This window comes from Triticum aestivum, chromosome 6A (assembly GCF_018294505.1).
Source record: "Triticum aestivum cultivar Chinese Spring chromosome 6A, IWGSC CS RefSeq v2.1, whole genome shotgun sequence".
Lineage (NCBI taxonomy): Eukaryota > Viridiplantae > Streptophyta > Magnoliopsida > Poales > Poaceae > Triticum > Triticum aestivum.
The window spans coordinates 538925568-538938220 of NC_057809.1; the positions used below are offsets into that span (position 1 = coordinate 538925568).

The 12653-nt window shown below is 47.7% G+C and overlaps 2 protein-coding genes and 1 non-coding gene across 3 annotated transcripts in view; 1 reads left to right on the top strand and 2 right to left on the bottom strand.

The window, feature by feature from the left end:
* Positions 1-3027, top strand: part of LOC123128354 (uncharacterized) — a 3746-nt gene extending 719 nt beyond the window's left edge. The window contains exons 3-14 of the mRNA XM_044548338.1: positions 23-280; positions 474-648; positions 757-818; positions 914-1077; positions 1202-1299; positions 1420-1478; positions 1571-1705; positions 1790-2010; positions 2101-2230; positions 2379-2460; positions 2539-2586; positions 2683-3027. Of these exons, the coding sequence (XP_044404273.1) occupies positions 23-280; positions 474-648; positions 757-818; positions 914-1077; positions 1202-1299; positions 1420-1478; positions 1571-1705; positions 1790-2010; positions 2101-2230; positions 2379-2460; positions 2539-2586; positions 2683-2900 (1650 nt within the window). The 3' untranslated portion in view covers positions 2901-3027. The remainder of the gene's footprint in view (positions 1-22; positions 281-473; positions 649-756; positions 819-913; positions 1078-1201; positions 1300-1419; positions 1479-1570; positions 1706-1789; positions 2011-2100; positions 2231-2378; positions 2461-2538; positions 2587-2682) is intronic.
* Positions 3028-3258: 231 nt separating this feature from the next.
* Positions 3259-5719, bottom strand: LOC123128355 (pentatricopeptide repeat-containing protein PPR5 homolog, chloroplastic). Its single transcript, XM_044548339.1, has 2 exons — positions 5298-5719; positions 3259-5018 (listed from the first exon to the last, which is right to left on the bottom strand). Exons 1-2 carry the CDS (start codon positions 5619-5621, stop codon positions 3720-3722), a joined length of 1623 nt encoding a protein of 540 aa, XP_044404274.1. The 5' UTR covers positions 5622-5719; the 3' UTR covers positions 3259-3719.
* A 154-nt stretch (positions 5720-5873) lies between these two features.
* TRNAW-CCA (transfer RNA tryptophan (anticodon CCA)) lies at positions 5874-5945 on the bottom strand. Its single transcript has one exon. It is a non-coding gene; the product is annotated as a tRNA-Trp (tRNA).
* Positions 5946-12653: the final 6708 nt, after the last annotated feature.

Genomic DNA, 12653 nt, shown 5'->3' on the forward strand with positions numbered 1-12653 from the left:
CTCTCTCTCTGCGTGCGTGCAGTACGCGGTGATCGACTTCCTGTGGTACCGGAAGAACGTCAACGGCGCCGGGGAGGACTCGTACGGCTTCGACAGCGTCGACCAGTGGGGCCGCCCGTTCCCCGACCCCGAGAGGTTCCCGTCGTCCGCCGGCGGCGAGGGGTTTAAGCACGTCGCCGATAAGGTCCACGCCATGGGCCTCAAGTTCGGCATCCACCTCATGAACGGGATCAGCACCCAGGCCGTCAACGCCAGCACCCCCATCCTCGACGTCGACACGGTACTCCCTACTCTCCGTGGATCTTGGACTTCTTGTTTCATCTTCAAATTTTCACTTACTTCTACAATTAGACCATAAGAAAGTATATTCCTAGTGAGCGCATATTTGAGGAGAGTTACCGTGACAGTAGATAGTTGCCGTAGGGGAGTTACTTCGTTCGATTAGTAATTTTCTTCTGGTTTCGTTTATTCAGGGAAAAGCCTACGTAGAGGATGGCCGGCAATGGACGGCGAGCGACATAGGCCTCACACACAGGACCTGCGCGTGGATGTCGAACGGGTTCATGAGCGTAAACACCGACGCGGGAGCCGGACGAGCGTTCCTCAGGTCTCTTTACCAGCAGTACGCCGATTGGGGTGTCGATTTCGGTAAGCTGCCAACTCCGGGCCCAAACTTCATACTAGCATTTTTCAGCTGCTACATTATTTTTAATTTCAGAAGCAACTGTTGGTAACATAAAACTGTTGTGTTTGCAGTGAAGGTAGATTGCATCTTCGGCACGGATTATAGCCCGAAGGAGATCATGGCTGTTTCAGAGGTACGCATGCAGATGTAGCCCTCCATTCTGGGATCACAAATTGGTGATGACCTGTTGAAATCAGTTCATTTGAATACATACATTGTTGTGTGCAGACCCTGAAAGAGCTTGAGCGGCCGGTCATCCTGTCCATCTCGCCCGGAACCGAAGTCACTCCGGCGTTAGCCGAGAACATCACCCAGCATGTTGACATGTTCAGAATAACAGGGGACGACTGGGACAGCTGGAAAGATGTTCGCCCGCATTTCGATGTCGCCAGGTAACCAGATAGCATCAGATAAATTTTAGGGGTGTATAGTAGCTGCTACTTGTAATCTCTAGTAGAGATCAGTCAGTTTATTCTACCTTCTTTTTCACCTGCATGTATATGATGATATATACAGATCGTTTGCCGATGCGAATAAGATCGGCGCCACCGGATTGCAAGGAAGGTCTTGGCCTGACCTAGACATGCTTCCGTTCGGCAGGCTTACTGATGCAGGTGATCATTCATACCATATAAAACTTTGTGGCACCCCTTTTTTGGCAATGCACATCTGTTCTAATTCCATGCGCATTGGTGACTAATCATTGGAAAATGCTTGATATTTCTCTCATACAGGTGTTAACCAGGGCCCTCACAGAAGCACTAACCTTACATTTGACGAGCAATTAACACAGGTTTGCATTGCACTTGGAGAAACTTCATGTCTGTTTTCCAAGTTGCAACCCAAAGTCTTACCGCATTTTTGCAAACTGGCATGACCTTGCAGATGCTACTTTGGTCCATGGCCAAATCCCCCCTCATGTTTGGAGGTGACCTGAGGCACCTCAATGATGGTACATTCAATCTAATCACCCACCCTACTCTACTGAAGATTAATCACCACACTAAGAACAACATGGAGGTAAACAATATATTAATTGAAGTCTGGAGATTCCTGCTGCAACATATAGTGAACAGGGAGTTAACTTGTGGAATTTTTTTTCAGTTTGGTTATATTCAGAGTGAAAGGACTTCAGAATCCGATGAACAGTCTGGTCGCTCGGACCTGACAAACAATGGTGGACCTGTTCTTGGTCTCGCTACCTGCAACGATAAGAGCACCGGTGGATGGCACAGTTCCTCAAAAGATCACATTTGCAGAGGCTTTGGAATCCAGAATGACAATGCCTCGTTTTGCATGTCCAAAGCAAAACTTCTTCCAACATCGTAAGTGCCTTGCAAGAAAACAATTCGTGAAAGGAAGCAGTACTAGTTTTCTCATTTGTACGTATGATCCATACATATTATGTGCTTCAGGGATGGAGTTACCATCAGCAGCGAGGAAGACCAAGCGAAGTTCCACCTGGTGGGTATTGACACCAATGATGGTTGCTTGGATGCATCTGTCAGTCCCATGTTCTCGACCTGCGAACAGCATTCAAAGCAGGTAACCTAGTAAGAGAGCGGGATCCATATAGTGAGGCTGAATTCCAATGTTTCTTGGAGCATTTTTTGTCATGAAGTTGCTTGAGTCTCTTAGCTTTGGAAGTGAATGTATGCCGCGATTGATCATATTTTGCCCATAACAACTGCAGGTCTGGGAGCTAACGGAGAATGGACAACTTAAAAGCAGCTACTCAGGATTGTGTGCTACATTGAAGTCCAGCAAGGAAGGAGGTATAAGTTACTCCATAACGAGTCACCACAAATTAATCGCTACTTTTATCTAAGTAGCACTCTTGTTTGATGCAACAGAGAGTGAAACTACTGGAGCACGAGCATGGACAGCAACTGGAGACAAAGGTACTTTTACCTAAGCAGCATGCATCTTTGCCAATGCATACATGCCGAATAAGCGTCCCTTTTCTTTGCGCTGATTCTTTGTCTTCCATGGAGCAGGAGAGATCTACCTGGCCTTCTTCAACCTTGACACTGCAAGCAGGAAGATTGCTGTAAGGGTGCCGGATCTAGAGAAGGTTGCAGGGAGAAAGTTGGCAAGGAAACACTTGTGCACCTGCACTGAAGTCTGGAGTGGAAAGAGCCGGAGTCTCATGAAAGGGGACATCTCAGCGGTGGTGAGCTCACATGGCTCCATATTGTTTGAAATCCAGTGTTGAGGTCTCCCTAATGTTCGCCAGTTCATCTTGGAACTTGGAAGCATAGGACGATTGGGTGTAAATTCTCTAGTTGCTGTCAGTCCTTTGTAGAACATACTTCTAATAAAGTAAGCATTTTTAATCGATACTAGCAATGTGTATGTGCAGTGCATGTGTTGACAAAAGTAGACCAATGAAAGCATTAAATTACCTAAAGCACCAGGAAATATAAATTCCAAAACCTCAGAATGCCAAATTCTGAGATGTGTAGGATGAGGGTTTCTTCCAAATACTGATCTAGACATCTAGTCATAACAAACTGTTAATAACATGTGACACTGTTCCTCTGAAGCACAGCCAAGACACTAGTAACAAAAGGTATAGCAAGGCCACTGTTGAAACAAAGATGCTACTTCCTCTGTTCACTTTTATAAGACCTTGAAGATATTTCAGACAATGTGCAAAACAGCCCATTTTGAGTTGTCTGAAACGACTTACAAAAGTGAACAGAGTGAGTACAGTAATTTTATAACATAGCTATGAAATTTAGAAGAAAACCCTTGCCGAAGCACATACAGAAGAAGGGTATCTTGAAGTTGAATGGAATGAGATGGCTCCAGTACCCTGCGGTTCAGTTGTTTTTGGTGAATGTACATGAGAAAAATATTCCTAAAATTTTAACCTGACATCTAGGATGGTTCGAATTCAAGCAACCAATCACATGGATTGCCTTTTCCTAGGATATCACTTTTTTTTGAGGGAAGGCCATTCCTAGGATATCACTTGGTACAAGCAACTGGACACATTCTACTGTGAAGCAGTTCAGAACAGATCACCCTATCAAGAAGCTACTCGCGAAAAGCTTAGCTCTGGCTTGCTTGATGTAGCTATTTCTGAACTGCTTTCAGAACCTGCATCTGGCTTGCTTGCAGAGTTTGAATTGGGTAATATCCTGATTTTTTTCTCGGAAGCGCCAACTGCTTCCAAAGTACTTGACACTGGCTTGCTTGAACTAGCCATTTCCGAATTGTTTGCAGAATCACTACTTGACTCTCTTGCAGAGTTTGAGGTTTGTACCCTCCTGGGTTTATTGGCGGAGGTACCAAATGCTTCCAGAGCATCAAGGAAGAACTTTTTATTCGGAACAATACCCTGCTTATTCATTCGCTGGAGCAGCTTCTGGACAAGCATCTTATCGTTTGCCCTGGTGTAGGCCTTGTAAAGCAGCTTATATGTGGAAGCACTGGGCACTACACCTTTCTCAATCGCACTATCCAACAGCCGATCTGCTTCCATAGGCAAGCGGTTCATGCAGTAGGCATCAAGCATGGCATTCAATGAAGATAGGGGAACAGTACTTTGTGAGCTTACGAGCTCATCAAATATCTGCTGGGCCTTTGAGACGCAATCACAATACGCGTACATATTGATGAGACACTCTTGCGTCACATAATTCGGTTTGAATCCCAATTCTCCCATCTTCTCAAGTACAGACTCAGCTTTCTCTCTAAGCCTTGCTTTCCCATAGTTTGTTATCATGGAATTAAACGTCGGGTGGGTAGGTCTCTCCTTGGACCTCAATAAACTCTTGAACACCTGCTCCATCTTGTCGAATGTCTGCTTTCGCCCATACGAATCTATGAGTATGTTGAATGTGATCACATCTGGGCGGCACTGCTTGCTTTTCATCCGCACCAATACAGACTCCATCTCTGTAATCATGCCATTCTTCCCATATCCGTCGATCACTCCATTGTATGTGTAGATATCTGGAGAGACTATGCTTTCATCCAGATCCTTGAAAAGGATGTCCACCTGCTTCGTGTCACTAGCCCGAGCACACGCCCTCAAGAGGATGTTGTACGTCACGATATTCGGCTGGCATCTCTCCATGCCCTTCATCTTGTCAAAATAGCCGAGAGCTTTCACCAAAGCCTTACTCTTGTCCCGCGAATGCAGATGCGCACCGATAAGGGAATTGTACACCGAAGTGTCCGGCTTGCACCCGCTGTTGCGCATCTGAGAGAAGAGCCACATGGCCATCCGTATCTGCCCCTTCCTTCCCATCACAGATATCAGCTTGGAATAGATGCCGTTGTCTGCGACGTACCACCGCTGCTTCTGCATCCACCTGAAAATCTAGCAGAGCACGAAGCATTAGAGAGGATGGGCAGAATTTTCTACAACAAACATCAGTTTCATAAATCATGAAATGTTTAGCCCACAAGGACATCTGAAATCATATCTAGTAGAATTTTATACCTATCCCAATTCATCATATCTAGAATTTTTCAGACCAACATATTTTCAGGGTACGCTATCCAAGTGAGAGTCATGACAATGGCTCTAACTCGTGAAAAATGGATGGTCTAGTGATCCTGATTGAGTTGGGCACAGGGGTACGGTATGGTGGCTCACCTCGAGGCACTGGACCCAGCCGTCGCGGCGGCCGAGCTCCTCGAAGAGGAGGAAGCAGTGCTCGGTGCGGACCACCTTGACGTGGCGGTCCAGCACGGACACCAGCCGGTCCTTGCCGCCGTCGGTCTTGCGCAGGAAGAACCGCACCAGCTCCGCGGCCTCGGCGGCCGGGTCGGCCTCCGCCTCCCCGGCGCCCGCCCGCCGCCGCTTGCCCCTGGCCGGCGCACCCGCGGGTGCGGCCGCCACCGCGACGCGGCGCGGGGAAGCGGCGGCCGGGTGGCGCTGCGGCCACGGCGGGGCCGACGTGCTTGGGTAGGCGAGCATCTGGGCGGTGCGGGAGTTAATGGCGGATGGGTTTCTGGAGTAGCATTGGAGCGCGGGGAATGGCGAGGGCGAGCTCGGAGAATTCGCAGCGGCCGGGAGGGAGAGGTTCTGGGTTCTGGATAGGGAAGGAGGGGATTAGGGGGTTTTGGACGGCTGGGATTGTTTGGTTTGGGGGATGGACGGTGGATTTTGTGTGGGATTAATGGAGGCGTGAATTAATAAAAAAGAAACCGGATTAGGAACGGGGGATATTGAACCCGACGTGAATCGAACACGCAACCTTCTGATCTGGAGTCAGACGCGCTACCATTGCGCCACGGATCCGGTGTGCTGTTACTCACTAATTAAGCTATATCATAGTACGGACCTGCGAATCAGTATTACCCTTGACTCACTGCTTATCTACTAAGTTCTTATTCAAAGAAAATAGAGGTGTTTCCCTCATTACATTTCACTGAAATGCATAAATTATCCACAAAGGCACGACCAGAGTAGCTGATCAGAAAGGATTCTTGCTTATTAGTTATTACCATCCGAATTGAAAAAGGCGACACAAGCACAAAACGCTACGACCCTAAGTGAGAAGCTAGATCGATTTCCATGTTGGAACCAATTTGTGTGGACCAAGGGCAAATGGTGTCGTTATTCGTCAGTTGCATCCAGCGGGAAGATAAATCCCAAGTGATCATTTGGAGTTCCCTCCCGATGATTATTTAGGAGATGTAAACACCGCAAAATTAATGCTGGTTGAGCATCTTCACGTTGAGATATTCCATATGGAGTTCCCTCCTGACGATTATTTAAAAAGTCTATTTCGTAAGGTCTAAACATCAACAAAACTAAAAAGACTGCAGACATCCATTTTCTTCCTTTGCAACCAATCAGACAAGCATGTTGGCATATCCAAAGTATAGATTAGAAAGGATTTATGGGACAATCTTGGCAACAAATTCAATTAAGAGGTATTGCACATTCTACATTTCCTTCCAAAATAAGCAAGTCATATCATCTCCTGGTTGTCGTTTAGCAAGATTATAACGGGTTAGAATTTTTGTTGGAGGGAATCAATCTATCACTAACATGAGAGATCTGGCAGTCATAGCTTTAGTAAGAAAAGTATGTAAAGCATAATTGCTAAAGCTAATAGGCATGATTTTCTTCATCTCTTTCATATCATTTTTCTTTTGGAACAAGAGAAACAATTGCAAAGTTCAACATAAAGACATTCAAAGTGCCATTTTCAAGTCGTTGACAAGGGCCATAAATTCATTTTTATAAGGTTACAAGAATTTTGATAAAAAGGAAGGAATACCCATAAGTGTATGGGGCCCCATGGGTAAGATCTTACGGTGCCTCATTGATTTCCACTTGAGGGAAAGGTTTCTGGAGAGTGGCATTTTCAGCACCAGTGACCATATCATCAGGGTTCCCAAAGCCAACACCAAGTTGAACATTCAGGTTTGGTTCATAACCAAAAATGTTGTTATAAAAAGAGGTAGCTACCTCAAGCATCGCGACCGTGGAGTAGATATGACCATCACCCCTTATTTAAATTTCCTATCCCTAGATTTCTGCCATGTGAAGGGTTTCTTCCTTTCTCCAAGTAGATTCTAGTTTAGATTTAATGTTTCATTCCCTTTTTGAAAGGATCGATAAGGTTGACTAGAGGGGGGGTGAATAGGCAACTACCAATTTTTAACTTTTCTTTATCAAACTAAACTTTGCATCAAAGTAGGTTGTCTAGATGTGCAACTAGGTGAGCAACCTATATGATGCAATAACAACAAGCATACAAGCAAGCAAGAGAAGTAACACTAAAGAGCTTGCACAAGTAAAGGTAAGAGATAACCAAGAGTGGATCCGGTGAAGACGAGGATGTGTTACCGAAGTTCCTTCCTTTTGAGGGAAAGTACGTCTCTGTTAGAGCGGTGTGGAGGCACAATGCTCCCCAATAAGCCACTAGGGCCACCGTGTTCTCCTCACGCCCTCACACAATGCGAGATGCCGTGATTCCACTATTGGTGCCCTTGAAGGCGGCGACCGAACCTTTACAAATAAGGTTGGGGCAATCTCCACAACTTAATCGGAGGCTCCCAACAAAACCACGAAGCTTCACCACAATGGACTATGGCTCTGTGGTGACCTCAACCGTCTAGGGTGCTCAAACACCCAAGAGTAACAAGATCCGCTAGGGATGAGTGGGGGAATTGAAAATCCCTTGGTGGAAGTGTAGATCGGGGCCTTCTCAACCACTCCCGAGCAAATAAACAAGTTTGATTGGCTAGAGAGATAGATCGGGCGAAATGGAGCTTGGAGCATTTAATGGAGCTTGAGCATTAATGGACCCTGAGGGGGAAGAGGTAGGTCAAAAGGAAGAAGGGGACCCCCTTTTATAGTGGGGGCAACAATCCAACCGTTGCCCCCACCAACCAGCCCCGCACAGGGCGGTACTACCGCTAAGATGGAGCGGTACTACCGCTAGGTCAGCGGTACTGCCGCTCCAGCTAGCGGTACTGCCGCGCAGAGAAGACTAGTAGGGAATAGGACCCAGCGCGGTACTACCGCTCCTGAAACGGTACTACCACCTCTACAATCGCAACTAGTGTTGCAAAACCCGACACGAGAAAAAGAGCCCTCGAGTCGAGGCAGTAGGAGCCAGACAGCCCAGCGGTACTACGGCAGCGGGGTCACGGGCGGTACTACCGCTGCGGAGCGATACTGCCGCTTGTGACTCTTCGGCGATATTACCGCTGGTAGTGCGGTATTATCGCTGGGACATAGAAGAGAGAGGATCTCTCCAAAGAGGCTGAGGACGAGGCAGTGGTGCCAGGCACCCCAGTGGTACTACTGCTGTGGAGTCACGGGCGGTACTACCGCTGCGGAGCGGTACTGCCGCTTGTGGCTCCTCAGCGGTACTACCGCTGGGTTGCGCGGTACTACCGCTGGAACCCAGACAGGACATAGAAAAGAGGAGAGATCTCTTCTATGAAGTGGAAGAGCTCAGAGGGTGAGAAGTTGATGTGTACGTGTTGATTCCACCCATGCAATACCCCAGCGGACCCCCTCTTGATAGTACGGTGCCCTCTACGCAACTAGTCCACCGAGAGAGAAACGAAAGAGCTACACCATCTTGAATGACACTCCGAAGGGAAGAAAACGTCTCGTGTCAGGGTTGAATCTGTGAACTACTCAAAGGACATGATTAGTCCGCAAACATGTTGTCATCAATCACCAAAACTACCTTGAGAGAGATATGCCTCAACAATCTCCCCCTTTTGGTGGATTGATGACAACAAGGGATTTGCACAAGGAAAATATATAAACATAAGAAAAATAAGAACTACAAAATATAAACGGGCTCCCCCTAGAATGTGTGCACCTAGAAAGAGGAGCAAAAGGAAAGCAAGACACACACATCCGGATCAACACTCCCCCTATATTTTATAGTCCAACAATTCTAAGCACAAGATATATGAGAGAAGAGTATATAACAGGACAAGCATGCAACTCATAATATACTACAGTACTGAATAGACATAAGAAAAAAGGTAGCGACATAAGTAATAAGGTAGCGATAGGGAGCATATGTCTCACACCATATGTCTAGAACTTAGGTCTCACGGACACCAAACCAAACGAAACAAAGACACCGAGAGAACACACAAGAAAACACAATACGACAAACTCAAAGCATGGCAACACAAATCCCTACACTCTCTCCCCCTTTGGCAGCGAGACACCAAAAAGGGAAAAGAGCGACGCTATGACTCCAGGTGATGGCAAGCTGAGGATCTCGAACATCATATCTTAGCGTGATCGTCTGCATCTCCGTCGTTGGTCGAAAACTGCTCGGCGTCGGAGTCGGTCCAAGGGCAATGCTGATGAATCCACTCCTCCTCTTCAGTGATCTGACCCTCAGATCCACTGGCAACTATCGCTCCCATCTGACGCATGAGCTCCTTGTGGCGCACCCTGGCATGCTTCTCCGCCACATGAGTCATGTACTGACCATGAGACTCCATGCAGAAAAGCTTCTTCAACTTGTGTTTAAGCTTCTTCGCCCATGAGGGTTCAGCACTAGAGGGCCCAATATCCTCCTCGTGATCATCAGTGGCTGCCCCACCCTCGATCTCCACGGTAGCAGCAGCAGCAGCAGACGGACCCCCGGATTGAGGTGCTGGGGTGACCCAATTGTCCTTCTTCCTCAGACGCTTGATCTCATGGGAAACCAAGTCCCCAGTTTCCAGCATCACTCTGGGATAGATCTGTGCCTATGCCCTCTCAATGAGCCTCATGATGAATGGACCATATATCGGGCACTTGCGCTCAGACACGACAGAGAGAAGTTCAGACCACATGACATGAGAAATATCCAGGCTCGCTCCAGTGTTTGCTTCCTTCTCATGCTGACAGAAAAGGAGCATGTCCACACGATAAGAGTGGACCATATCTAGATTCCCGATGCGAGGGAAGAGAGTCTCACAGAAGATACGATGGAGAATGTCTAGATACAGAGACAGCTCATAGGTTTCTTCTTAGTCACTGGGTTAACTTTCACAGTGCAGTAGGGCCAGAGGGCTTGCTTGTGAGTGGACGTAGCATTGCGGTGAGGGCGGAAACCGACTGGAGTCTCAAGCCCGTGATCCACCACATCAAGTAACTCCATGAAAGCCTTCCACTTGACGGAAAGCAGCTTGCCATTGGTCATCCATGTCAGAGTTCTGTCGACATCCGTCCCAAGATGAACAGTGGCAAAGAATTGAGCCACCAAATCTGCATCAAAATCCTTGTTGAATTGCATGATCCTGAGAATGTTCAACTGAGTGCACATCTGAAGGGCTTCACCAAAGTACTCCGGGTCCTTCTCCATAGCATCAGTGTCAATGGAGCGAACATCAACAAAGAAATTCTTCTTGGCCTTGATCACATCAAAACAGATGGCAAACTAAAATCGGTTCCAGAACGGGCAGTTGACCAAAGTGGGTTCTTGGTCCATCTCATAGGGATTGCGGCGATGCCTTTGCCAAAACTCATTGTTGGTCATCTCAGTCACGGTCTTTCCTTTTGGCTTGGTGGCGGATCTCTTTGACTACTGAGGAGGTGGAGGAACACTTGCGGATGCACCTGCTGGTGGCGATTGGGTGCTAGAGGAACCACCGGCTGGCTCAGAGGTGCGGCAGCATTTTGATGTAGCACGCCCGGGGTTGATACGGCGAGCTTGATGCTCAGGATGATCATCACCTGGAGCCAAACACAAGAACACGCAAAACAACCAGAAAGAACGAGCATAAGCCAACAAACACACCAAAAAGGATCAAAGAAAAGGCAGGAATATGATGGAACTTGGCAGGCAGCGGTAGTACCGTGACATGCTCGCGGTAGTAGCGCCCAAGCGGTAGTACCGCTCCAAAGAGAGCGGTAGTACCGCTCGAGGTCAAGCGGTAGTACCGCTCCAAAGAGAGCGGTAGTACCGCTCCAAAGAGAGCGGTAGTACCGCTCGAGGCGGGGAAACAACAATTTTTTACTACCGTGGTCAGATCCGGCACTACCGGCCTGCCAAATTCAAAAATATTCCTACCAAACTCTAATCAAGATAGTCTAGTTGCCTTCTCCAACCTACTCACGCCTAGATTTAGCCAAAAATCTAGAGATGCAACCACCATTGCCCCTAAGAACAAGATCTGAAAAACGAGACAAAATGAGAGAAGGAACGGGGGCAATACCAGCATCCATGGCAAGAGAACGAGGTGGGGATCGACTCCACCGAAGGAAATGGAGAGGGACGCCCCGGAGACGGAGATCCGCCAGAGCCCTCCCATGGCGAGAGGAGGCTGGAGAGAGGAAGAGGAAAGAGGGGGCGAAGCAAATGAGTATGGGGGAGAAGAAACCTCCCCCTGCCCCGATATAACCCCCTGGTCCCGTCCCTCAGCGGTAGTACCGCGCTGGGGGGTGGTAGTACCGCTTATAAGCGGTACTACCGCGCACCACCAGCGGTAGTACAGCCCAGTACGCCACGGCAACCGAACAACATGGCTTAGCTCGAGGACAAAACGGCAAGAAAAGAGAGCACACCAGCAAATGACCAAGACACACCTCTTCAACAAAGGGCGGTGGCCGAGGCCACCTATGTTTGAGTCAAGAGGTATGGCGCCGCAAAGATTCTAACCTTGGGCCCATGACCAAAACTCGTCTTTGAAACACAAGTACCATCAACAATGGCTAAAGTGAAAGACTTGATTCAATTTATGCATAATGGGGGGAGGGAGAGTTCATTGAGAGAACAACACTCCCCCTATGTCCATGCCTACACCTAAAGTAGACAACAAATTGAGCGTGGTGGGGTGTGCAAGGGTTCAAGCCACATTGCTCGAATCAATGATATTTAGCTCATGCCATAACTCGCGAAATCTTGCTTCATCCAAGGGCTTCGTGAAGATATCTGCAAGGTTGTCATGAGTGTTGACATAGTTGAGCTCGATCTCTCCTTGCCTAATGTGATCCCGGATGAAGTGATACCGAATCTCAATATGCTTCGTCTTGAAGTGTTGCACCGGGTTGAGAGAGATCTTGATGGCACTTTCATTGTCACACCAAAGAGGCACTTCGTCACAAGTGACACCGTAGTCCTTTAAAGTTTGCCTCATCCATAGGAGTTGTGCACAACAACTACCGACTGCAACATACTCTACCTCGGTGGACGAGAGAGACACACAACTTTGCTTTTTGGAAGACCAACTTACCAAAGAGCAACCAAGGAATTGGCACCCTCCGGAAGTGGACTTCCTATCCACTTTGTCTCCCGCCCAATCGGAATCCGAGTACCCTACAAGCTTGAAGTTTGATCCTCTTGGGTACCATAAGCCAAAGTTTGGGGTATGAGCCAAATATCGAAAGATTCGTTTGATCGCCACATAGTGACTTTCCTTAGGTGAGGCTTGAAACCGTGCACAAATTCCCACACTCAACATGATATCCGGTCTAGATGCACAAAGATAAAGCAAGGATCCAATCATGGAGCGATATACCTTTTGA